General features: G+C 35.0%; 1 protein-coding gene across 5 annotated transcripts in view; it reads right to left on the reverse strand.

The window, feature by feature from the left end:
- The window catches only part of LOC118198040 (papilin-like), a 137,655-nt gene extending 116,586 nt beyond the window's left edge, over window positions 1–21,069 (reverse strand). For all 5 annotated transcript variants that reach the window (XM_085811606.1, XM_085811608.1, XM_085811609.1 and 2 more), the window contains exons 1-2: window positions 20,695–21,069; window positions 9,317–9,386 (exon numbers count right to left, since the gene is read on the reverse strand). In XM_085811606.1, coding sequence (XP_085667732.1) covers window positions 9,317–9,386; window positions 20,695–20,717 — 93 coding nt within the window. In that variant the 5' untranslated portion in view covers window positions 20,718–21,069. The remainder of the gene's footprint in view (window positions 1–9,316; window positions 9,387–20,694) is intronic.
- Window positions 21,070–26,725: the final 5,656 nt, after the last annotated feature.

A 26,725-nucleotide genomic window follows, 5' to 3' on the forward strand; every position in this document is an offset into this window, starting at 1 on the left:
AGCCAGATGACAAGAGTATAAGGATATGGCGTGAACAACGAACACGCAATCAGTCCCAAAACATCACCCATTCCGAGGCGGAAGCATTATGGTGTGGGCAGGGATTTCATTAGGATACCGCACCGAACTGCACATCTTTAAACGGGGTTCTTTGACGGCTGTCCGGTATCGAGATTAAGTCCTAGAACCCATTGTGAGATTGTATGCTGCAGCAGTAGGCCCTACTTTGTTTTAATGGCTGATAACGCACGTCCCCATAGAGCTGACATCGTCGATGACTACCTGGAGAGTGAAGGGATTGCGCGTATGGCGTGGCCAGCACATTCGTCCGACCTTAATCCCATTGAAAATCTTTGGATGCTCTCGGACGTGCTATATCTTCACGTTTCCCTCCTCCAGCCACTCTTATTGAGCTGGAAACAACTCTACAAGAAGAATGGCGATTGCTTAATTCTGCGGTGGTTCACCACCTAATTGAAAGCATGGTCACAAGTTGTAAACTTTGTATACATCTTGTGTATACAAAGTATTCTGATTGACCTTGTGTATACAAAGTGCATAAAAAGCTTGTGAATGGGGGACCATATACCCTATTAATGTCCTTTTTTAAATTTTATGCTGTTTATTTTTACTTTATACATAATTCTGTTTAAGTCTCCAGTATGTCATTATCTGATAACTTACAAAAATTTAATATTGTTTTGATTTCTGTATATAATTATTGATTTTGTTTTATGCATAAATATATATGCTACTTTCCTGCCGAAATTTGTGTCAATCAAAGCAGTATTTGTTGATTTTTTTTGCATTTTACACTTTCGTGCTCAACGTTTTGAAGTGAGAATAAATAAAGCGCCATTAAAAAAAGAAAAAAATATGTAACAGTATATTTCGTAGTCTTACCCGTACGCTGTACGGATGCCATGATAAGTCTTGACGTCACGTTACTAACTTATCCTTGGCTTCAATTTTGTGACGTCATCCTTACTCCATCTATTCTAACTTCCAAGATATATATGATCCTCTTGCGTTGTCAGACTTTGCCACTTCCGGAAAAAAATCCCAAATTTGTCAACCAAGCGTCCTCATGCTTAACGATCTCTCACAATGTTGCCGTTCGGCAAAATATAATATATTTAATTTTGAATTAAGTCAGCCTATAATTTCTTAACAAATTTAGCGATTTAAAAGCGAAAAAGAGCTACTTGTTAATAATTTAGATCTTTTATTTTTAAATAATATACATAATCGATTTATATTAAAATGTAGCATCATTGCTTGCAGCATTATTTCATGCAGCTTTAATTAATAAAGCCTGCTTCTAATAGTCTGGCTCAGAAGCGTTTAGCTTCGTAGCACCTAGAATTATTGTTGTTGTATTAAGCCAAAAAGCTTTCTTGATCAGTGTAGTGTTAATGCTGCTGCCTGCCCTATCGTTGGGCCTGGACTTGAATCTCGGAACGGGCGTGCATGTTTGTATATTATATGATATATATGATACTATATATATCATATAATTTACAAACCCATTATATGATATATGTGTGATATAGTCTTTTAGGCTGGTGTCGGCGCGAATTTCATCACGGTCTTACCAGCACCTCATTTGCCCTATAATGGGTATACCACCGCGTGTGTAACCTTATTGCCGATAATGGATGAATTTTCTGAGGACGCGCATAAAAATAAGGCCTATGCCTGTATGATCTGTGTTGGTGTTGGTTGCACTGAGATATGATATTATGGTAAGACTAAATGTCAAATGTAAATAGATGAGTGGCATATGCTCTTAAGTTGAAATATTCGTCAAGCAATGCATATTTAAAGTTGTCTGCCTAGTGTATGGTGTTGTTAGTGACTGCTTTAGTGAAAAAATTATTATTTATCTACCTGGTGTGAGATGTTGTATCTTCAATTTTGAGGTCTATATGCAAATCTTCCTTACTAATAAACCAAGGTGCACTTCTCATTTTTCGTAAGAAGTTCTTTTGAAATGTTTGTAGTTTGAGAAAGTCAGTTTTGGAGGCAATACACTAGGCCGGTGAAGCGTATGTCAGAAAAGGCTGAATAATACTTGTATAAATCTCCTTTCACTTGCTAGGTCTAATGACGATGGGCTAAGCTTTCGAGCAACCCCAGTTGCTTTCCCCATGACTGTGGAAATATGTGGGGTCAGGGTGGAATTAAAGCGAAACTATTGGTGATGAATTAATAAATAAAGATAAGCATCTCTTTGGTGACGTTGAGAGGGATCATTTTATATATGAGTCCGTTATACCAGACGCGGTCAAAAGCTTTGGCCACGTCTAGCATAAGGAAAGCCGTCGTTTGATGTTTATGAATTGCTGCACTTATGAACTCTACTATCCTGACCAACTGCATGGATGTGGAAAGCCCCTTTCGAAAACCGTACTGCTGATCGGGCAGCGAGCTCAGTACTGAATCCAGGCGTTTGTAAGTGATTTTTCGAAGATTTTGCTTAGCGTTGGTAGTAGACATATCAGACAGTAATTTTCTACCCGTGTATAATCCTTTCCTGGCTTGGGGATGAGAATTCTAGTAGCATGCTTCCATGCTTTTGGAAAATGGCTCATAAAGAGGCATTCATTGAAAATCCCACTTAGTTTGAGGATCTGTGTTCTGGGTAGATTTTTAACCCTTTTATTTGAGATATTATCTTTACCCGGGGCTATACGTTTGTGTAATTTTCAGAAAATATTACTAACTTCAGTTGAGGCGGTAAAATTTGGTAAATTCTTGGTGCTGGGTTGAAAAAGACATTTTTGAATCGCGTTATTTACATGTTCAATGAAGTTCGGGTCAGAAGGATTTGTGTTGGATGTGAATTGTTCGGTTAAATGTTTAGCAAAAGCGTTTGCTTTCTGCTCTTCCGTGTATAAGTGTCCTGTGTTATTCCTCAAGGGCACATTCTTAGTTCTGTTTGCTTTCTGATTTCTGATAAATTTCCAAAATGCGCCATCCTCTACATTAAGTTTATTAATCTTGTTATTCCACATGGCGGTGCGGCGTTCATCAATTAGTTTTTTGATCCGCCTGTTCATTCTATTGATTAATGACTTTACAGCTGGGTCACGTGAATACATGTACCGTTTATGGAGTCTGTTGCGTTCGCGTATCATATTTTTTATGTCGTGGGGAAGTTTTAAATGATTTTTGTTTATGATTATTTGCGCAGTAGCATTTCTATAGGCGCTATTTATTTGATTAGTAATATTTTGAATAACTGTATCAATATCCTCTGTGGTTTTGAGGGGGGGGAAGTACATGGGATTTGATTGTCTGCGATGTTTTGGAATTTTGGCGAATCCGTAATTTTAATGATTTATGTTCCTTTTCAACTTTATAGACTTCCAAGTGCACAAAGACTGGTACATGATCTGATGATTGATCATCTATCACTTCTGCGGTGATAGGACGGTTTGTAGAGGAGAGAAAAAGGTCTAGGATGTCTGGATATTGTCTAATATTAGTGGGGCGGAATTGTGAAGTCATTAGGTGGGTGCAGATAAAATGGATGGTTGAAAAGGAAGTTGTACAAAATGTCGCCGTTTTTGTTTGTCTTACGACATCCCCAGCTTGTGTGCTTGGCGTTTATGTCGCCACCTAATAATGTGGGAAAGGGATTACTTAGAAGATTAACTTGTTGGTCTTGGCGATTAAGTGAGGGGATATTATAAAGGGTGCACACAGTCACGTCGTCCCAGTTTGGAATGTGCACAATGGCCCTAATCTCTTCAAATCCTTTGCTATTGTCAGCGTGATGGAAGCTTCAGTTGAAACTGCTTTTTTTACATAAATGAGTGCTCCTCTTCCTCTATTCTATCGCATTTGTAGCTGCGATAATTTGACATATGAAGTGAATGTGCCGGTGTCGCGTGGTTCTGTGATGAGGCCAATGTCTATGTTATTTGCATGCATAAAGTTTTGTAATTCTCCCATTTTGTCAGTAAGGTTTTGAGCATTCCATTTCAAAACTGTCACCGGATTAATTTTCTGCTGCGGCCTAAGGTTCATAATTTTATTGTTTAGGGGGCCTCACTAATTTTGGGTCTGCGACCATGTGTTGAGAATTATGCAGGTGTGAAATAATGTCCTGTAGACTTTTCATACCCCTTTGGGCCTCAGTAAGGGCTCTGAAAATTTATCGGCAAAAATGTCCGATTTCACTGCTTGGGCGTATGATTTGTTGACGACAAATCGGTCCTCTATTTTAGGAATAGGGTTTGCAGCAGGTTTTTGCTTAGGATATGCGTCATAACCCCTCCAGTTGCTTGTATGTTTTCGTAAGCAGTTACAAAATTTTGGCTCCGTTTCCTCAAGTTTGGTACAATCACGGCTTTCGTGGTCCACAGTACATTTGCAGCTGCGGGAAGGAGGATTGCATGCGGAATGTGCATGGCGGTATCGTTGAAAAGGATCGTTGAAATTGAGTGGGCCTACGATATATGTTTGGTAAGGGGCACTTTAAATACTGGATAGCCAAAAGTCCTGCAGAGAGGTTAGTGGTAAGGTAAAAGGGTTAGAAGAGCATCAGATCTATGCCCCACACTTCTCTCCGCCAAAATTGGAGTAGAGCTAAACTGTAAGTGTAGTGGGAATATAATTGTAAAACCACTGGTGAAGTTTTAATGTCCCATCCGTTTTTACCAGACCTGTTGAAAAAAAGAAACCGTTGCCAGTCCACTAAGCAATATGTTTCATATATTTTGCAAAGTATAGCAGTAAATTGCTTTTCTATGAAGCACAAACCAGACATTTTAAAATTAACTATATTTCTCAACGTTAATTTGGTACTTTTCTATTGTAAAGCGATTCATTAAAATTTATACTATTCGCATCTTACATTAGAAAAGGCGAAGAGGGGTTGAAAAACGTGTGTAGCTTTAAAGCGCTCTGTTGATCAATGTTTATTAATGTTTAACAACGTTTAAAAGTGTTTAAAAATATGTTGACCCGAAGTAGCGTGTACAGTGAAGTTTTTGATAAATTTCATAACTCCATTTATTTTGTTAACTTTACTGCATGCTCATTTTAAAATTATTTTGCGATATTGCTGTTGAATTGAATTTTATGGTTTAAGTGCAAAGAACGGGATATTTAATAAATAAAGGTAATGCACAAAACACTAAAACACAACAATTGGACGTAAGAAAATAATATCTGAAAACTTTCAAACTTTTTTTATTTTTAGTCCAAAGGAGCGATTTGCCTTGGAGGACTATTAATTTCGTTTTGGAATTTTGTGTCAAAACTTTAAAAGGCTGTATCACTTTTCAAATCATTGCCACCATATATTATCGCCTGGCCTGTCTTATATTTAAAGGAATTGAATAATGAAGAATCTGCATAAATGTATATGTGTTTCTCGCATTGTTATAAAACAACGGTTCCTAAAGCCACCAAAATTTGGATAATGTAATCTTCTATGGAATATGGGCAAGTGGAAGCCCTAATTTGAATGTGAAATTTGTTTTATTATCGATTTCAGATTTTGTAACACCTCAACGAATTTTGTATTAAAAAAACTAAACGATTTCAAAACGAGCAATGGCAACATTGTACGAAAAAAAAAACATTTTTAGATCCAGCGCGCGAGACTCTGTATCGGAAATTCTAAAGATAATGTTCATTTTAAAATTAATTTACGATATTGCTGTTGAACTTAATTTTATTGTTTGAGTTCGTAGAACATGATATTTAATACATAAAGGTGTAAGGTATCTCTCCCGCTTTCCTAGCGTGCCTTCGTGGTGTAGTGGTTCTGCACGCTGGGCGGTATTCCAGAGGTCTGTGATTCTATTCCCGGCGAAGGCGGTTGCTAATTTTTCATCTCTCCGGCTTTTCCAATTAACCTAATGTCTCTACAAAGGTCCCTTGGACGTAATTTAAAATCTGGAACCTTCCCCTTATCGTTGAAGGTTTTTTCAAAACTCATGTCAAAGGACATAAATTGTTTTTCCTCCAGGTCTTCAAATTTGGGTTTACAAACGTTTCTGTTGAGAACACAGAAACGAATTAATTTCGTAAACAGAGGTTTTCACAGCATTAGCATTTCCTGCAAAGCCAAGGTTTTGTCTGTCTGTGACATAGCTTATAAGAATTACTAAATTCACTACATATACAGTGGCAATGACAGACGAAAAAAAGGGAAAACTCTGCTGAGAGAGAACGCTGGTTATCATTTACAGCTGATATCGTATCTTCATATGTAGTCAACAAAATAATAGTATTTTACCGTTGGGAAACAGCTGCTACGCGTAGTTCAAAGAAGCAGGGGGGGGGGAATCTCAGTCAAAGAACGTCTGTGTAAAGAAGGAAAGTCTCCATAGACGTAATGTAAACCAGTTTGTCTTCTACGCCGCTAGAAAGAAGAGGGAAAATTCGCGAAGGGATTTTACGACGGAACCTGTTCGCGAGAAATTCCCCATCTATGATGTACCGGACCTGGCCGAGATTTTTCTCCTCCGTCACGTGTAGAGGAAATTGAGAAACACGGGTTAAGCTGAAGAAGAAAATTAGGTGAAGTTTCACTTTCACTGGCTGTTGAGCTTCCATTATCCATATCGCAGTTTGATGTCTGTTTTTATATCCGTCATTATGGAGAGGGAAAAATAAAACTCTTGTTAAACGTGACTCTTGTTAAACGTTTAAACTCTTGTTAAACGTGACAGTCGAACCTGTTCGAACTTCGATATCAGCTTCGAGCATTGGCGCTTTTTGGAGACAGATATTTCATGCATGCGCAGCTGTTTCCCTTTTCGTTGGAAGGGAGCCACTCCTGCTGCTGCGAAGTTTTCCTTCTTAGCAATACATATTCTTTGGCTCAATCTAGAGGGGGTTGAGGAAATAAGCGATTTTTTTTCCAGAAGGCGCCAGGCGTGGGAATTGGGTTTTCTGGAGCTGGAGGAGGCAGACGTTATGGGTGAGAGGGGGGTGTGTGCCACGAACATTTGTCATACTTTTTGAGTTTCTATAAGAGGATACGTCATATTTCTCAGTTAATTCCAGCACGTCCAGCTCACAGTGGATTTTTGAAAAAAGGAATTATTTTTTTTTGGGGGGGGGGTCGTATACATCAGTTGAAAGCGTTAAAATATAAAGCTATAAAGGAACACTCGTAATAGTAGCTTTTTATACGATGGCAGTGTTCTAATCGGAGAGAAATGGACTTTTGATGAAACATTTCTTTTTCAAAACTGTTAAAAATATTCATTACATCGCAAGTAAAACTTTAAAAACATCTTCCCTCCTCCTACATAATAAATGAAAATCTTAATATTAACTCTTTTTTCATCGTATGACGAAAATGCATGGAAACCATATAATTACTGAAAAAAATCTGATGTGGGCATCACATTGACTTCCTTATATGGCCCATTAAATTATACGCATACTTTGCTGCATTTCATTTACACTTACTTCCTCGGATTTCATCAGAGATATATTTCTCATTCAATTAATTCAGTTTTCACTTCACAGCAAAGCAAAAATACATAAAAACACAAAACATCTTTTATATGATGGATGTAGCCGATTGCAAAGGAAAAGGGAGGTGCACAACTGCATGTCATAGCAGTCCCATAATACAAAATTCAAACCTTCAATGGCTACTCGTTCTTGAGTTATGCGAAATACATTCATAGGTACGTACGTACAGGTATCAAGAATTAATCTGTTCTGAATCCATTTTAAATCCAATTTACAATCCTTTTGGGCAAAAACAGCCCTTTATTCTGTCCGTACCTAAAGACGTCACACAGAAACATCGCTCAAATGCTTTCGAGAGTGGCTGAAATGGATTTCCCGTTGAAATAGGATGCCTGAAATTTTTTCGCTATTACAATACTTCCTTTAATTCGTACAAGCAGGAAACTATTTGTATCAATAATGTCAAATCGAAATGAAATAACTATTATATATCTCATGAAACAGGAATAAAACATGCGCCCCAGTTTAGACTAAGATGAATAAAAGATTCATTTCGAACTAAAGTTAAATAAATAGGATTACACAATCCGCATAAGTAAAATGGGAAAGAAAACAAAAACATAAATCTGGACTAAGGAAAACATTAGATCGGACGCATTGTGGACATGCGTCCCCACAAATCCTTGCCCGCTTTAAATTTTAGAAACATTTAGTCGTAAACAAATAATTCAAAATACAGAAATTCTTTAATAAAAGCAAATTTTTCATATTTTGATATTTAAAATAATAATAATAATAATAATAATAATAATAAAGAAAATGTGAAAGGTTTCAGATTTTACATTACGTCCAAAAGGGGCTTTTTTTAACATTTTGTGTATTACCTTTATTTATTAAATATCCGGTTCTTCGCACTTAAACCATAAAATTTAGTTCAACAGCAATATCGCAAAATAATTTTAAAATGAGCATATCTTTAGAATTCCCGATAGCCAAGAAACATTTATGTATAGTAGCATATGCAGTACTCTTTTATGTACAGTATATTTTAGTATGTGCCACTGCATTTGTATATTAATATCACTTAGTACCATTGCATTTCTATTTTCTATGTACCGGTCCTCCTAGTTGCAAGTTTTGTGCCGGCATCATTTAATGCTGCATAGAGCGATACAGAGAGAGAAATGTCATGATAAGTCTCGAAGACAGGATGAAAAGTGGTCACGGGTTCGTTCAAGACTTCTGATAGGACGAGGAGATAACCGTAGAAATGCTACAAAAACATGATAATAACAAAAATATATGCAATGTTAAATACAAATACATAATTTTCTCGTAAATTATAAGTGGTAGATCATCTGGTAAATATGATTACAACGCATGGTAACACAGGAATACAGAGATATGGAAAGTCAACTGGTGGGAGGCCACCCTCCCGAGTCCAGGCTCTGGGCATTGCTGCTTGGGTCAGTAAATGTGAAGTGCAAACGAGTACAATAAACAAAAGTTGTAGTAATAAAGATGATTATATACATATGTACAGAACATTCGTAAGTATTAGTACGTTGTATTCTGACCCTTGCAAGCTATAGAATAAACATTATTGCTCACAATGTTGTGTTCATACTGCTTATTGAGGTACATTGCCAATGCAGCGAAAATTATTCACGTAGCAACGAAATATCTTGAAATGAATATGAAGATAATCAAAACTGAATTTTCAAATTGAAATTTATTTCCTTTTTGGACATCCGTTGATAAAACACTTCTTAAATTTGGATACTGTACTAACCAGACTTTTCAGATAATTATTTCTCATATATACTATAAAGAAGTGCTTTAGTGAAAATGAATAAGTTAAACTTACCTGTGCAAATGTGAACACTACAGAGAAGCTGTTTAGCACCACTATGAAAATACAAGCTGAAAAACACAGCCTGGAAAAGAAAATATATGAATAAAATTCTAATCGCATGTAACATTTTGTCATATTTTAGATTTGTCAATATTAGAAAAAAGTGAATAGCTTCTGTAAAAATTGTTAATTTAGGATTATATTTTTCATCATATTCAAATCAAAATTTTAAAAGATTTTGTATATAACTTTGAATGGCCTTTATTTTGTTCTAACCAATTATATTTAGTTTTACTTTCTCTCCTGATTTCAGTTTCCTGCTGGAATGTAAATTTTAAATGAAGTAGCATGCTATTCTAAACGTGCTTCAGAAGCAGTATTTAAGCTGCGTTTCGAGAGTTAGTGAAGATTAGTAGCTGCGAATTTAATGCTAATTTATGCTGCGTGTTTGAAGTTAGTACTTTAGTCGATGTTAGCCACCTTTCATTGTATACAGATATTTCTAGACTCGGCATTGCTAAGTGCAATCGATTAGCGTTTAGTTAAGCTAAGGAGTCAGTCGCTAACCTTTTAAATGTATTAGCGATTTGTTACAATTTATTTTCTGTTTATATGAGTGTTAGCCACATGTGATTGTGAACTGTGAGCACCAAGTGCGTACATTCATTCGCACTTGGTGCTCACATTTGGTGCTTGGTCGTATGTTCATTTTAGTTAAAATAAAGGGTTCTTTAAAACCTTCTGCAGTATTTATTCTTCAAGACATAGCGAGTATTTGCTACTTTGTCTTCTACGTAGAGTCTACGTTGTATGTATGCTACCAAAAAGAACACGGAGACTCTACAACGTATATACATATATCTATATATATGTGATAAAAGCAATATTTAGATGTACTGAACACTGTGACGTACAAACACAGAAATACTGATGGCGTAGATACATGATACTTAGAATGTAGAATTCTTAATAACCAAGAAACTTAGCAGTTGAGGTGGTTTTAATTCCAGTTTTATTTAAATTCACATTGAGAGGTTGGCACACCGTGCCTATTTTCAGAAAATTTTCGTTTTTGAATACAATTGCCACAGGAAATGAGCACAGCGAAATAACGTCCAAGCAGCAACAGATTTACAAAAAGTAAGCATTTATCAAAAATGGCAGCTCACCAAAGAGAAATATTTTTGGATTTACAAAGGTTTCAGTTCTCAGAGTTTAGATTCCGAAATAACTACATCATCAGCATAACTCAAGCTTTGTGGCGTAGATTAATCTAGAAATGACGCAGTCCAGAATCGTTATAATTATTTTTAGAATAAAGAGGAAATTGCCAAATTTCAAAAGAGCAATCAAAAGGCTATTGCTAAATGAAATTATAAAGCTGATTTACATATTTTTCGTCTTACATATGTAAGAAAAATAAAGACTATGTAAAAGATAAAATTAAAATTAGCTGTGTAAATTAATTTTCTTTCTCTTTACTAAAAATAGTAATTTTTCTTTACATTGCATCATTTCGAGACTAATCCCTGTCATAAGCCTCTTACATAATTCTAATGATGTAAATGAAACTAAAACTCAAACAGCCTATAATAATTTTGCAACAGTAATAAATAACTAATCAAAATGCATTGTGGGGCAAACCTAACTAAGCAATCTACGGCATCAAAATGTTTGCTCTACATTAAGAAATCAACAGTCTGGTCTACCTCCTACATCATCAATATTGCAAAGTCCTTTTTATTACATATATATATAATTTCTATGGATATTTTATGTTTCAAGAGCTCACAGAAAAATCTTGTCGGGTATGTATATCATTGGGCAGTTCTATTTCAAAATTGAAAAACAATTTCTTTAGGAGGCACAAACAATTAATTTAGCGCTCTGCCATTCCTGCATGCATTGTCAGAACACATTTTTAGTATTTGTTTAAATTTGAAGTCTCTTGGTTTTAAATATCTTGAAGTGTGTAAAGAGTTAATCTTTTAAAACCGTTTTGCTGAGAGAACGTAGAGGAATAAGAGGCTGCCAAATAATTGGTTATACTTGAGAAGAATTTGTTCCTTATCTATAAAACTCAAGCTTATTTGCTTAAACACCTTTTGCTCAAAATGATGCATACGACCGAGAGATCAGATGATGATTTTAAGATGTTAGACGAAACCATCGCGGACGAAAACCCGTGGAAGGAACAATGTAAGGGCGATATTTGTTATGATGATATTTTAAAACTGTGATGTTTTTGAATCACTTTATTTTCAACGACAGTGTTTTATACCACGATGTGTTTGAACTGCGATGTTTCCCGTTCGCTTTCCTTTTCCTCACGATGTTTATACGACCATGTTTCCACCTTGCGTTCTTTCCTCCACGACGATTTCGTCCTTGATGTTTTTCCTACGATATTTTCGCCTGCCATGCTACAATATTTTTTACAATAAAATTTTAAAACTGTGAACTTTGCGAACCCCTTTATTTTGAACGACGATGTTTTTGAACTGCGATTATTCCTTCTTTGCTGTCTTTTTCCTAACGATGTTTATACGACGATGTTTTCAACTTGCATTGTTTTCTCCGCGATATTTTCACCTATCACCGATTTTACTCACATTTGCGCTACAACTATGCAGTCCCGAATGAAGCCATTTCATACATTTCTCTTATATAGGAAATGCTAAAGCTTTATAATAAAAATACGGTTTATAACAACTTAAAATTCAGCTACTGAAAGCTACTGCAAGTTTTATGTTTTTACGTGAACTGTTTGAAAAGAGGGCTATGTGCTTACACATGTAGGGACGTTTCTTGCTCTCACCATATTTTATGTACATGTCTGTGCGTATCTCCTTTCCGAAAGAAAATGAGAAATATTTAGCAATTGAATAAAGAAAGGAAAGGAAGCAGACCTCTCTATAAAGACATCGTTATAACTGCTTAATTATTTCCACCAATAAGAGATACATAATTCAGTAACACAACATGTTTTTAATTTTGTGGAAATAACTCGTCACTTTAGTTGTGCTTGTTTTAGTAAATTATAGCTTTAATTCGAAATTCATACTCTTTAAATTTTCCCAGGATGTCTTCTGTTTAAATAGTTCGGCCATTTTACTCAGTAATTAATACTGAGTAACTAATCATTTTATTATATCATTTTGAGCGATTATACAAGCCTATGTTTAAAGCAGTGAAAACAATACCCCTATGAACTTTAGTTGATGCGCTTTATTTTATTTATTGTTCATTAGTCACTTATAATAAGTTATTTACTGTAAAAGGTGCATTTTTGCACAAATGAAGAAAGAAAATCAGTTTAAAGTAAATGTATAATTCACAGTATTTTATAATCAATATCATGATTTTTAAACCAGCTTTTCTGACCATTTTTTTCCTTTCAGAACCCTTTGTTTCAGACAACTCCAACATAAAAATTAATATTTATCAGTTTATACGATTAGACCATGAATTACCGCTTCTTGCGGAAGCCTTAGTGATATCCTGCAGAACACTTGACATCCGGCAAATCTCATTTGGAAAAAATTCCGCCTTTAAACTGCATGGAAAGCAAAACTCATGATCAACAACACTATATTTTGAACGTTACAAGGAAATTACTTAACATTTCATGATGGATTAAAACTCCACTTCAAAACAAAGCATCTAAAAAAGCAATATGAAAAGAGCATATTTAAATATCCAAAATTATATTTTCGTCTGACCCTGAAAATGCTCCGTTTGAGATGACGGATGTAGAGATACGGTGCAACAACTTCCGGCTGGACGTAGAACAATCCACTTCCTCTAATCGTTCGATTGTAGGGTACATTTTCACAATACATCTTTGTTTATATTTCAAAATGCTCGTTACGGCAATGAGTTTAAAAAAAACAGGATAGAAAGACGGTCACAACATTTCGATTTATGTTCACAAACCAAACCTCTTGAAAGACGTTTTTAAGTGTCAAAATATTCGCAAGCATTATATTAGAAGTGCAAAATAATTTTCACTAATAAATTGCTTTCCAGAAGTTTAGGATCAAACAGCAGCTAACTATAAATGATTGTAGAGTCATTAAGTCACATCGATGCAGTAACGCGAAAAATGCGCAGTACCTTCGCCGGGACTGGAAATCTGGACCTCTCACCGGGACTGAATAACAGAAGCTTAATATCCGTTATTAGTGGGAGCCGTAGACAAACGTTCAAAGTGAAATTAAAATATGAAGTAAAAGTAACATGTATTTAAGTAAGCTTTGGCTCGGGCCCTAAATATACATTAAGGAAATGCGGTTTGCGAAGCTAAATCCGATGAGTCAATTAAGTAGCAGTGAAATGCAACATAGTAACTGTTAGCAATATCAGACAAATCATGTGTCTCAATCCCAAGAACTCAGGGCTTATATATATTAACTAGATTGCATTCTGGTAGAAAGTGACGAATATAGCATAATAGTAATAGTAAAACCTTATAAATTAAGATCAATTAATAAAAAATTAAGATTAGAAAATTTAAGTATTTTTATCATTCTTAATGTAAGATCAGTAACAAAATTTACCATTTAACATCTCATGTTTTAACTCTTGCCTTTGCTGCTCGGATAAGCTGCACTAGTGCCCGAATAATTAAGACCGCTGAATGTTGGTCGTTTGAACTGGCTTTGCTTATGGGTAACTATCTCAGGCCAAAAGGCTGGCCGCATGGTTCGTTTTCGGGGCTTTCCTTATGGGTTACGTGAAAACGAACCAGTTTCCCTTCACCAGTCCTCCACGAAGGCATCCCTCCTTTTAGGCATATAGCCCTAGTGGCTTTATCAGGTGCATCTGTTTCAACTCTTGTAATGCTTTATTGAATTAATTAATGAATGATTTACGCATAAATGTATTATGTGAGAAAATCCACTCCTACTTAAAGACCAAAGCTGCAGGTTTTGAGTTCTGTTTTGGCCATCAAAATTATTATTATTGAGAAAGAAGTTAGAAGAGAAAGCTTTTGCTACCGCTATTAGATTAAGAATAGTGAAACTACTTTGACTTCTAGTACATTAACCTCGACTGTTGTGTCGCGATTTTTCTAAGCGTGTTTATATTATTTAATTAATCAATATTTAAGTCATTTTATTTGAGTTTGAAATTGATAAGAACGTATTTGTAAGTGTTAAAAGCTTTAGCTGGTTATTTTTCAATGGTTCAGTTTTGTTGCCATTTGGCGAATTTTAAGATATTTATGTTTCTCAAATTTAATCAGAAAATTTACGGATTAAAAAGAAGTTTCCCCCAAGAAAACGGTTTTATGTATTCGAATGTGCATACACATTTAGGGTTGTTCTAAATGCATTTTATAAACGCTGCTCTGAATGAACGGATTGCTATCAATATTAATATTATACTGAACAGTTATCTGTGATAAATAAATCTTTTTCTGTTTGTAGATATGTCTCGCCACCTTGCGTATAACAGGCGGAGTGATTCAGGTGAAGTTTTTTCAGACGTGATTTCATTAATGTATGGATATTAAACACATATCTGAATCATCTATTTCACGCATATATGAATAAATAGGAATATAAAAGTATATTCGGAAGAAAATTCTATTACATTCCTTTTAAGCGGCTCAATTTGTTGATTGTGCGAAAAAATATATGCCGTTTTGCGGAGAGGTAAGCTATTTCTTAAGCATCCTTGGGTTTTATGATTGCACTTGCAACATAAATATTTTATGCTTTGACAAGTGGTAACACAAAACTCGCATATCGTACAGATTTTGATCAAAACTTTCTTAAATTCACAGAGAAACGAAATTTAAAAGAACAAAAATCTAAATTCAAAATTCTGGCTTAATGTACATATGTTCAGTTGGAATATTATGCGTGTTCAAAATTGTGTAGCTCTAGGCGTCGCCGTTTTTTCACAATGCGATATATTGTCTTTCGCCATTTGGCAACACACTTATTTTATATCGCTGAGTTTTCTGATTAAATTTGAAACGTAACCATCTTACGCTTTGCAGAGTGTCAGAACAAAACTTTGAATTTTGAATGAAAAGCTTCTTAAATTAGCACAAAGTATGAAAAAACATTTTAAATCCAAAATTCAAACTTCGAGGAGCACATGTTTGCGTGGGTGATTACGTGTGTTCGAAATTTGGTAGCTCTAAGGTATCGCTGGTTTTGTACAACACGCGGAATATATAAACATACACATTCTTCATTCTTTAATAAGAGAAGATAATAGATAGAGCAAATGTCTCCTTGTAAAAATTCTAGCGCAATTCTCTTTCGACGTAATGATATATATATATATATATATATACATATATATATATCATTACCACCTAGCTAATATAGGGTAAATACTATTCACGTATTGAAATTCTGGAACGCATGGAAGATCTGTAATAAATAGAGGTTATTTTTTTTATTTAGGTAGGCTGACATGCACGATGTACACATATTTCTCATAAGATATAGTTATAGGATGGTGATGAATTTTTCTTTCAACAGAAAGTAAAAAAAAAAGCCAGGAGGAATATTTAATCGCAGGATTTTGCTTATCTTAAAATTTCAATCTGAAGAATCGAAATAAATACGACCTATTTGATATTAGACATATCACGTTCATCCTTTGATCTGCATATTTTGCGCTCTAACGTAACATTTAAATTTAATCTGAGAATTAGTTAGACAGGGCAGAATTTTAAGGGATGAGAGCGATAACTTCTTATATAACTCTTGTGGTTTACTAATTTTTGTTTTAAGATAACTAATTATAAATGTGTTAGTTTACTTGGAACTGGCATGACGTATCTGATTGTCTTTATTGTTTCAAAATGAAAAGAATAAAATTTAAAGACAAATTATTAGAAAATGTTCTGCATTTAAAACAAATTTTCATAGGGCAAGTTGATTTAGAGATTTTAATGTTAACAGGTTTTATACAACCTTCATCGCATATAAGTTCACTCTAGTTAACAGTCAGTAAAGAGATAATATACATCGATGATTAGAAGAAAGGAATCTATTTAACACCTAAAAGTAAAACGGTGTACATTTATTCCTTGAAGATATTTTTAAAAAGCACCAGAAGGATAAGAAATTCGAAAATAAAGGAAATAAGGAAAAGTGATCATTGAAAAAAATCAGTTACTAACTATCAAAGCTCACTGCAAATGACATTACTGTGAAATTCATGTAATTTGAAGCACTTTTTTAAGATACTGTTAGATTATAGGTCAGGAACATGAATCCAATAATAGCAATTGAATTGAAGCATTTTTTTTAAAGTCTTTTAGACCAGTGTTTCTCAACCGCCGGTCCGTAAGAAATATTTGCCGATGCGCGAAATATCCAGCTATCTGTCCAAAAATGTGCCAATGGGTCGAATTATTAAACTTACCGGTCTGCGAGAACGTACCAAAATATGTTACCGGTTCTTGGAGTAATCCAGTTGAGAAACACTGTTTTAGACCATCTAATGCATAATATTTAACAAATCTTTTACTTTATCACAAAATGAAATTTGACAAATGGGGAAAGACAACATTAAAATACGCAAACAAAAACACGAAAACGCAAACAAACTTGAAAATATTGTTATGTAAGATTAGCATTAAGAAATACTTTTTCCTATTTCATTTTTTTTTCGTCAACTGATTACGACCGATAAATAGAGTTTAATGAATACATTTAATTATTCTGTTTTCTTGATTTGATATGAAAAATGAAAATTTGAAAAGAAACAGATGCCAGAAACAATAACAGATAGTATTATAATGCAGTTAAACTGAATGTTATATTAATTATGAGTTAGTAATAAACTAAGTGGTATAAGTAAATATGAAAAGCTGACATTGGCTAAAAATCGATTTTAATGTATAATATTACATAAAAAAGAACAATTTATTTTGTCTTCGTTATGCAACGCCAGTCAATTAAAGAAATGAAAGTTTATAAATTTTGGAAGTTACTTTGAAGCACTAGTTGACATGGCATTTAAAGACAGGTTTCACGAACGGAGTTATTGTTATTACTTCTCTTGAGTATTTCTCATTATTACATCTATTTCAACAAACGTTCAAGTGTTAGATTTACAACGATCGTTTTATTAGTTTAAAATTATTATGAATTATATTTTATTAATTTCGAATTCACCAAATTGACATTCATACGTGCTTTGACTACTTTAGCATTTTGCAATTAAATGTAATGTATAATTTAAGATAACTCGGTTAACGTTTTATAAGCTTTTTATTTAAAATGCGGCCAGGTGAAAGGACATTTCTTAAAACGAATTCGTACTGCTACAAGAATATGCTTCAGAATATTTTAAAGTAATAATATATTGTCAGATGAAACTCAGTCATCTGACAGTATTTACTTGATGATGTCATTTACTTATCATAATAGATTAAATAAATAATTAAATTGGACTGGCATCTGAAAATTCCACGTTAAAGAATAGTATATCAAAGAGTTTTTAGTTAATGTTTCAAAAATTTAGAATTATATTTAAAAATTTTAAAAATATAAAATTTACAAATTTTCAAAATATAAAATTTATAATTTCTTTTAAAACTGTAATTAAATCTTCATATAAATTTATTTATATGAAACATACATATTTAAAACGAACTATTATTACCGATGCAAATGGTAAGCAAAACTTTAACTACAATATTATTTCCTCATAAATTATTGCCAAATCAAGACATGTTCAATTACTTAAAAGAAAAGTAACAATTTCATTATTTCATCATAAATTATTGCGTAAATCCAGACATGTTCACTTATTTAAAAGGAAAGTAACAATTTCATTATTCAAAACGAGGTTGTGGATTTATTTTTTTGGATGACTTGCGCGCGAAGCTTCGGTACCTTATGTAGCCATAGGTATATTTTGATATATAGTTTGATAAGACGTAAAATCTGCTTACTGAGAATAATAAACATATCTTGTAAGCCTTAAATAAAAATAAAAAAAAAAAATCTGAAAGCTTTCAGATTTTATATTATGCCACAAAGGGCGTTTTTTAACGGTTTGTGTGTGGCCTCTGTTTATTAAATATCATATTCTCCGCATTTATACCACATAAAATTCAATTCAACAGCAATACCACAAAATATTTAAAAACAGCAAAACAGCATATCTTTAGAATTTCGGATACACAGTCTCGTTCGCGGAAGATAAAACGTCTTTTTCCGTACCGTTTTGCCATTGATCGCTTTCAAATCTTTGAGTTTATTCATCAAAAATTCGTTTGAGTGTCACAAAATCTAAAATAGATAATAAAACAAATTCAAAATTCGGGTTTCCAAGTGCCCATGTTCGGTTGGAGGACTACCTTATTCAAAATTTAATGGATCTAGATGCCGTTGTTTTTTCACAATGCAAGAAACATTCGCGCATTTATGCAGATGCAATCATTTATGCAGAGGCAAGCATTTATGCATTATTTATTTCCTTTAAATATATGGCGATAATACTTGGTGGCAACAATTTAAAAAGAGAGTCAATGCAAAAAAGTGGAATGAGGCAAAATGCCGTTTTGAGATTAATAGCCCATTGTATCTAAGGCCACTTTGTGCTAATAAAAACTGTATTCTGAAAATTTCAAATTATAATTTAATACATTAAAGAAGATTTCGCAGTTAAAATTTCAAAATTAAAAATCACTAAAAATTGCAGTATAATCTTCGTATTCGGGTTAACACCTAAGCAGTTTCAAACTAACCGGTTACGACAGACTCATAAGTTAAAGAATTAATATGCAGAAATTTAAAATACAGAGCCTAAGATCGGATATGTTAAACAAGCTATTCAAACAAACGATGCCAGGCAGTGTGAATGAAACTTGACATTATTCTACCCTAAATCAAATCAATGTGGAAGACATTTCTTTAAGAAATAAAAGACTTCATTTTCGAAGACATAATTGAGTAATTTTTTTCACTGGATAGCTTGCACGCAAGATTAACCCAATTTTTTTTTCTGCAAATGAAGGAGCAACAAAATCAATTTTGAAAATTTACGAACTTCGTAAAATAAAAACAGTAACACGTTTTTCGAGAAAAAGAAAGTGAGACCTAGAGTTGATGCAATGAAAAATGTTTTTGGTCTCATAGGACGAAACACGTTTTTATGGCATAAATTTAACTCAATGTTTAACAGAATTTATCGTTAGTTAACAATATTAAGCTTTAGTTTTGGTTTATTTCATCGTGGCACAGCACTCGTGGGCTAGCTGCTTAAGGGGAGGAATGTCTCCTTGGAGGACTTTCTAAGAGAAGCTGGCTCGTCTGTACGTTACAGACGGGAAAAATGCGAAAACGCCCAAGAAGCTAGCCCGTTCGTCAGGATTCGAATTCCAAACCGAATTACCAGTGTTCAGCGGCTTAACGCGTTAGGCTGCTATCACACGTCGGTTTGTTTCAGAAGAACAACTGTTTGGAACAATTTTTCTGCTTTGTCACAACAGCCAATCAACACAGATCGCTTTGGGGTTAACGCAGGAGAAACTGGTTCCCCATTACAAACAAGCTGATAGCATTCGAAGATGATAGCTGATTGGTTGAAAACGAACAACCTGCAATTTTTTTTGAAAGGAAGGAAAAAGTCGCGCTTCTTTCTTTCAATAGTAAACCAGGCAGAAAAATTGTCCGAAACAGTTGTTCGTGTGAAACAAACGCCGTATGATATGGGCCTTAGGCTTTGGAGGTTTAGATGTTGTTTTATGTTTCAATGCAGAACTGTAACGATATCTCATACTTAAACTACTAAAGTACTACATACTTAACTAATCAATCCACGCTTCCACTTTATGAAAATGTAAAAACAACAATTCGAAAGGCCTGGAGACAACGGAGAGGGTGAATGATATGTATTATTGAAAATGCGAAGCAAAGTATTAAAATTGGCTGCTATCACACGTCGCATACGATGACGCATACGATGATGAAAAAATACATAACTTTCACTATCTAGTTAAATGAATTTATTAATTTTTTCCGTAAAAATGCTGACTTTTTTCCCCCTTAAGACTGATTTTTCGAGGTACATGTTCCTATTCTTCATTATCCATCAAACATAATCATTTAAAATTTTTATAATTTTTTTAATACTGAGTAAGAATTTAATAACTTCTAGAAAAGTGTTACTTTTAGAAAATTAATGTAATAGAAAATACAAGCTGAAAGGTTACTATATACGGGGAAAAAATTGTTATTACAGAAAAGATTAAAAATTGAAGTGAAAAATTATCATCCTATCTGCGAAAAATTAATTTTCATACTCGAAAACCTTACAATTGCTGAAACAAATTTTGCATAAATTTCTCGAATTTATCAAGGAGGTAGGAGCTTGTATGTCCGGTTAAGAAAATGTGAGGAACTGACCTTAGTTTTCCGTGTCGCATCATTTTCTCTCTTTTTATCCCAATGGATAGAACTCTCTGCTAAATGTTTCTCTTGTGTCAGTTTCTCTTGCAATCATAGGAGGTGCATGGCGAGCCAATGGGATCCGAGTCAGAAGGAAGTGCCTGAGCGCAGTGATATGGGCGAAGAAACATTTCGATCCGTGTAGTTCCTGACTACGCATAACTAGGGATTGTTAGCGTCAAAATTTTTCTATTACATCCACTATGAGTATCATTTTGATTTTGCGTTATTATTTAACAGGGCAGAAATTCACAACCAACATCATTACAATACTTTATTCTACTGCTCTTTTAAAAATGCATGAGTCATTAATATCGTCTGCCGCCGTGGTTACATTCCTTATCTCTCGTTATTTTTTTAGTATTTTAGCTTTGAATATCTTTTAATATCATGGCGCCATCTAGCGGTAGACTGTTGAAATTGCTAAAAGGATTAACAGAAACTCTGCATCGTCGCTAGTTCAGGAAATGAACCGCGTGAGCCTAGTTATTTAAGAAAGTCAACAAGGATGAAACAAATTCAGAAGTGATAATGTTTCATATATAAATGCGAATCACGTCAGGGTTATCGTTTTCACAGAATGTGATTTTCGTTTGGTGTCTTTCGAAGGGAAATTGTTTATCATTCAAGTATAAGTTGATTATCCGATGTTTAGTATTTATACTGTTATTAGTAATGTCGGAAAATAATGTATTGAATATCTGAAAACAGAATGTTGGTTAAAGAAGGCTAACTGTTATATTTATGGGATGAAGTTCAGATCTTGAATGAGACATGGATTGATGAGCAGCGTTCTCTATATAAGATGGCAAAGTGACAGACAAATTTAGCCAGAAAATGCCATTATCGACCAATACCTGGGAAATCGCTTTCTCTCAAATACTGGAATCCCTTTTCCTGAAAACCAAACTCATTGTGAAAGCAATCTGTTTCAGCAGTCTACAATTTTTTAACCTTTATAGAAGCAATGTTTATTTTTTATGCATTGCAACATCGTGCATTCTTATCTATCATAAAATTTACGTAACGTTGAAAACTGTTTGGTGAATTATCGCCAAGCTTTTAATGTATTACAAAGTCAAGAGAAGGGTGTATAGGAAAGTCAAATAAAGTGTAACCGTTGACACCAACTCGTGCTTACAAAAGCCAACACTTTTGGCTTAAACCAAAGGTAATGTGTGTGTGTGTGTGTGTGTGTGTGTGATTATGGCAAAGCCTCGAGGGCTATCTGTCTAAGGGGAGAGATGCCTTCGTGGAGGACTAAGGGAAACTGGCTCGTATATACGTTACACATGGGGAAAACCACGAAAACGCCCATGCAGCCAGCCTGTTCGCGGATTCGAACCTCGAAATGAAATACCAGTGTTCAGCGACTTTACCCCTCGACCGCTGGTGGGCCCAAAAGGTAATGAATAACTTAAATTGAACTTAACGGCATAAAAGTTTAACTATCACGTAAGGTGGCTCTGACTCGAGCTCACAGTAAACACGCCTAATGACAAGATTAACTCAACGCCGCAGAATTCTAACTGCTAGAGAATGAAAGCAACTAACAAGGCCTTCAAGAGGCAGAAACAATACCTTCGAGATACTTACAAAAGGTCTGAGTACGACGGCATGACGTCACAGCAGAAAAACGGTTGCTCATGGCTCTGTTCCTTTTCATACCTTCCTTCGCGTGTTTATTTACTTAACTCATGCTTATTTCCTGTTTATTTCATTCAGTATTCACGATTTATTACTATAGCAAAATTTGTAATGAAATTTTTAAACCTAAATCTTATGTTTAAATCCGTGAAGACGGAGTCCCTCTAAGTTTTTTTAATTATACTGAAAAGTACAGAAAATATGATGAATAAATATACGCTGGTGTGCAAAAATTAAGGACGAAGTCGAAAAATTAGCATATCAGCTGAACGAAGAGGCAGAGCGGACAGAAAGATCAATCAGGAGATTAAATAAGGTGATGTACGGTACACATGCGCAGATATGCAGGCAGACGTAATGGGGAAGTGTCTGAGTAGTATAAAGCATATTGTCGGTGGCAAAGAGATTGCACGCCGTATAGCAGTTAAAATCACACCGAGTTGCTGCCTCAGCGAGAAATGGCGAATAATCAATCTGTTAGACGACATCTGGATGCTTTTACCCGAGGTCGAATCATTGGGAAGTTGGAGGAAGGCCGCAGGGTGACAAGTGTGGCTGCAGAGTTCGGAATTGCTCACAACATCGTTTCACGACTTTGGAGACAATTTCAAACTACAGGAACAGCTATCCTGGGGTTTAGTCCTCGGGTCGTCCACGAGGAACCACACCCGCAGATGACCGGTATATTCCCTTTCAGGCAGACAGCGGGAGAAATCGCTAGACACACGACACAGGCGACTGGACGACCGATATCGCGTTTTACCGTGGCCAGAAGACTGCACGGTGGTGGTCTGTTTGCACGACGCCCTGTACGGTGTGTACCTCTAATGCCTGCCCATCGGAGAAGGCGTTCTCTGTGGTGCCGGGAACACCGGAATTGGAGAGACAATGAATGGGGACGAGTACTCTTTACAGATGAGAGCAGATTCAGTCTGAGTAGCGAATCTCATCGCATACTCATCTGGAGAGAGCGGGGAAGCCGCAATCATCCCTCGAACATCATTGAAAGGGACAGGTATGGAGGTGGAGGTGTTCTCGTTTGGGGAGGCATCATGCTTGGTAGTCGTACAGACCTTCACATCTTCGACGCAGGTTCAGTCAGAGGGACCCGTTATTGTAACGAGATTCTTCTTCCATATGTGCGTCTTTTTAGAGGCGCTATGGGTCCGCAGTTCCTTTCATGAGGATATTGAACTTATGGATTGGCCGGCACGATCTCCGGATTTCAATCCGATTCATCGAGCATGTATGGCATTTTCTAGGCAGACGCTTAGCAGCTCGTACCTTACCACCAGTAACGATTCCGGAGCTTCGATTGGCGCTGCAAGACGAATGGGCAGCAAAGCCTCAACAACCCATTGACACCCTTATTCTCAGCATGGGCAGACGCTGTGAAACCTGCCTAGCAGTCAGGGGAGAACATATCCCCTATTAAAGACCGGATGTTTCTTGCTGGACACCCATCACAGGGATGTTTCGGCCTTCAGTCGCATTGCGCTCCATGCTACTTTTTCAATAAAGCTTCTTTTTATCCCTCTGATTTCTCTTTTAGTAAGTGTTGCTTACATTACTCATGTCCTTACGTATTGGGGATCTTACAGTATTAAATGTGTTGATTTGGAAAGCTTTTGTACAAAGTTATCTTGAAAAAACCGTTTCGTCCTTAATTTTTGCACACCAGTGTATATCAGATTTTGTTTAATTTTACCTTATCTATTTCAACGATCACGTACTATCAATCTTATTTAATTTTACGTTATTTGTACGCAAAATTAAATTCATAAATTTTGTGCTTAGAGTTTTTACCGTTTTACCAAAGTAAATATGTTTGTACAAAAATTACGCGTGAAAAAAATGCGCCAATTCCAGTAAAAAAGTGCTTTAATGAGATATATTAAATCCTATTTGGAAAAAACTGTGGCTTTCATAATCTCATCAATATACAACGTATCACATTTAATAATTAAAAAGGGTTATGTGATAACAAACCCCATAGGTTTCGGTGTTAAAGTAAACCAGATCGTCCCTACTCTTTCTTGCCGACATGTCGGTGACGCGCGCCCCGCCCACTGGGTTAGTCTATATCTTATAATGTCCATGCCCTGATGTCTGAAACACCGTTGTACAGGAGCGATTTAATTAAGAATCTTCGACTCTTGAAGGCATTTACGAATTCCATATTACCTTGGGCTTTATTTTTTTTTAGTTTTTCCACATTGCCTTTTCCTTTGGTTAGTCGTATTTTATCCACCACTGTTTTACAATTAGCCAAAAAATGGCTTTCCGAGAAATATTCTTCGCGTTTCAACAAAAATTATCCATATTAATCTTTTACGCTTACACAAAAAACGATGGAATTACAAGTACAAATTTAAAAGTTTCGAATAAAATTTAATTAGAAAGGGGAAATTTCTTAATCTATGTTAATAGTTATTATTTGAAGTTAAATTTTACAACATCAGAGAGGAGTCTGTAAAATTACCGATATTTTCAGATTAAGGTATGGGAGTATTTCTCTTCCGAAAGCACACAAATGTATCATTCAGTCCACAACTGGTTTGCGTGCGCATTTTGAAATAAGAATAAATTTTAAAATAGCAGAAGATGTTTCCTATCTGAAATAATAAACTGATACCCAAACCTTTTATTTATAAGCATTTGCTTTTTGTCAGTCTTTATCGAAATCGTTTTTAAAATGTGTAAAACCCCTGTTTTGTATTAGAAGAAAATATTGTTGCTAGTCTGTCTCCGACAGAGGAGAATGTTTACAAGTAGCATTATATCCAATATCTGTCAGTTTCATTGGATAGTAATTATCCGCACCATTGGAGGACATATAAATTGAGTCCAAGTTATTTAGATATGAAAATATTAAAGAAGAATTTATCCGCCTGCGCATTAGAAAGTCTTACAAATATTTCGCTTCTCTATCTAAGGAAATAGATATTTTCCGATATTCATAAAATAATCTTCATTGATAGCTGGTAGTTCTAAAATATACATCTGATAAACTTTAATGAATCTTGCACATAGCAAAAACTGAGAAATTTAGGATTTAAGTTTTACATTAAGTTTTGACCTTTCTTTTGGGTTTTCTATTTGTTCGTAGTATTTTTGGTAACAGGCATCGATTCGAAGAAAAATGCGCCTTAAAGTGATCAAATACACTTATTTTAGAAAAACATACTACCGAAATTTTATCTACCAGTTTCTCCTTAAGCGAATGGGTTATAAAATATTTAATTATGCCTCTCGCAGTTTAATTTCTTGCATTAGAAATTTTGCAATAACTGTTTTACCAGGTTCAGGTAAAGCGGTGGTTGTCGAGAATATAAGATGTAATTATTAGATTCGCAGCTGTGTTTTTCCGTCTGCCGTTTGTTCCAAAATGTTTCTGAAATAAATGCACTTTCATGTGCTACACATGTAATGCAAGTGAGAAGAGTGTTGTTCAAATAACATGTTCCCGATGTCCCTCGCATAAGTGTCCCGAATCTCCCTCGGTGTTCTGGAAAATTCTCATGTTCGCAGGAACAAGAATTCTAGCTAGACATTTGAAGAAAGTTTTAAGCCTGCGTGAAGAATGCGCTTTTTGGTCGTATCTTCTTAATAGCTTGGGAGAAATTATATATAAATTGTATCCACTTCGTATGTTTGCGGACTTCGCTTTTTTCCAGGAAACACATAGCTCAGTGTAAAATACAATTTAATACCTCCATTCTCACGCATGTGTGTTTTAAGATCTTATTTCAGTTTGCGATTATAAGTGTTGCGAAATTGATTACCGGTCAACACAACATCCGTGTCCAACGCACTATATTATATACTGTATGTAGCATTAAAATCAATATTTTTGCGAATTTTTTACATATGTAAATAATTTTAGTGAAATTATATGTGAATTTTCATATTTGTTGTGTAATGTAAAATGAAATGTTCTAAACGAAGATCCTCTGCCGAAAAAATAACAATACAGGGCAAGTCTGTTTAACACTGAGTAAATGGTATCTCCCTAAATTGGCAAGATATCGCCAAGCTCACGATGGTTTTGGAAGTTAATTTTTGTCGTTAAGGTTCCTGAGAAATCCTCAATACTCGCCAAAACTGGCGACGATATGGAGAGATTTTGGTGCGACCGCTGAACCACTAATGGGGTATTGTAAGTGAATAACTGTAATTGCTCTAATAGTATGTGATCCATTAATTAATCATCCATTAATTTCGAGAAATAACATTTGCTAAAGATTTCTCGGCGGCCGGGTGAAAACTATATAAAACCGGAGAGAGCATTTGCTCTCAGTAATTGTTAGTTCAGACCTGAGTTGTAACTCAGTTCTGAGTC

The sequence above is a fragment of the Stegodyphus dumicola genome, chromosome 2 (assembly GCF_044657685.1).
Source record: "Stegodyphus dumicola isolate Sdum_Otavi_A_Nest chromosome 2, ASM4465768v1".
In the NCBI taxonomy this organism is placed as follows: Eukaryota; Metazoa; Arthropoda; class Arachnida; order Araneae; family Eresidae; genus Stegodyphus; species Stegodyphus dumicola.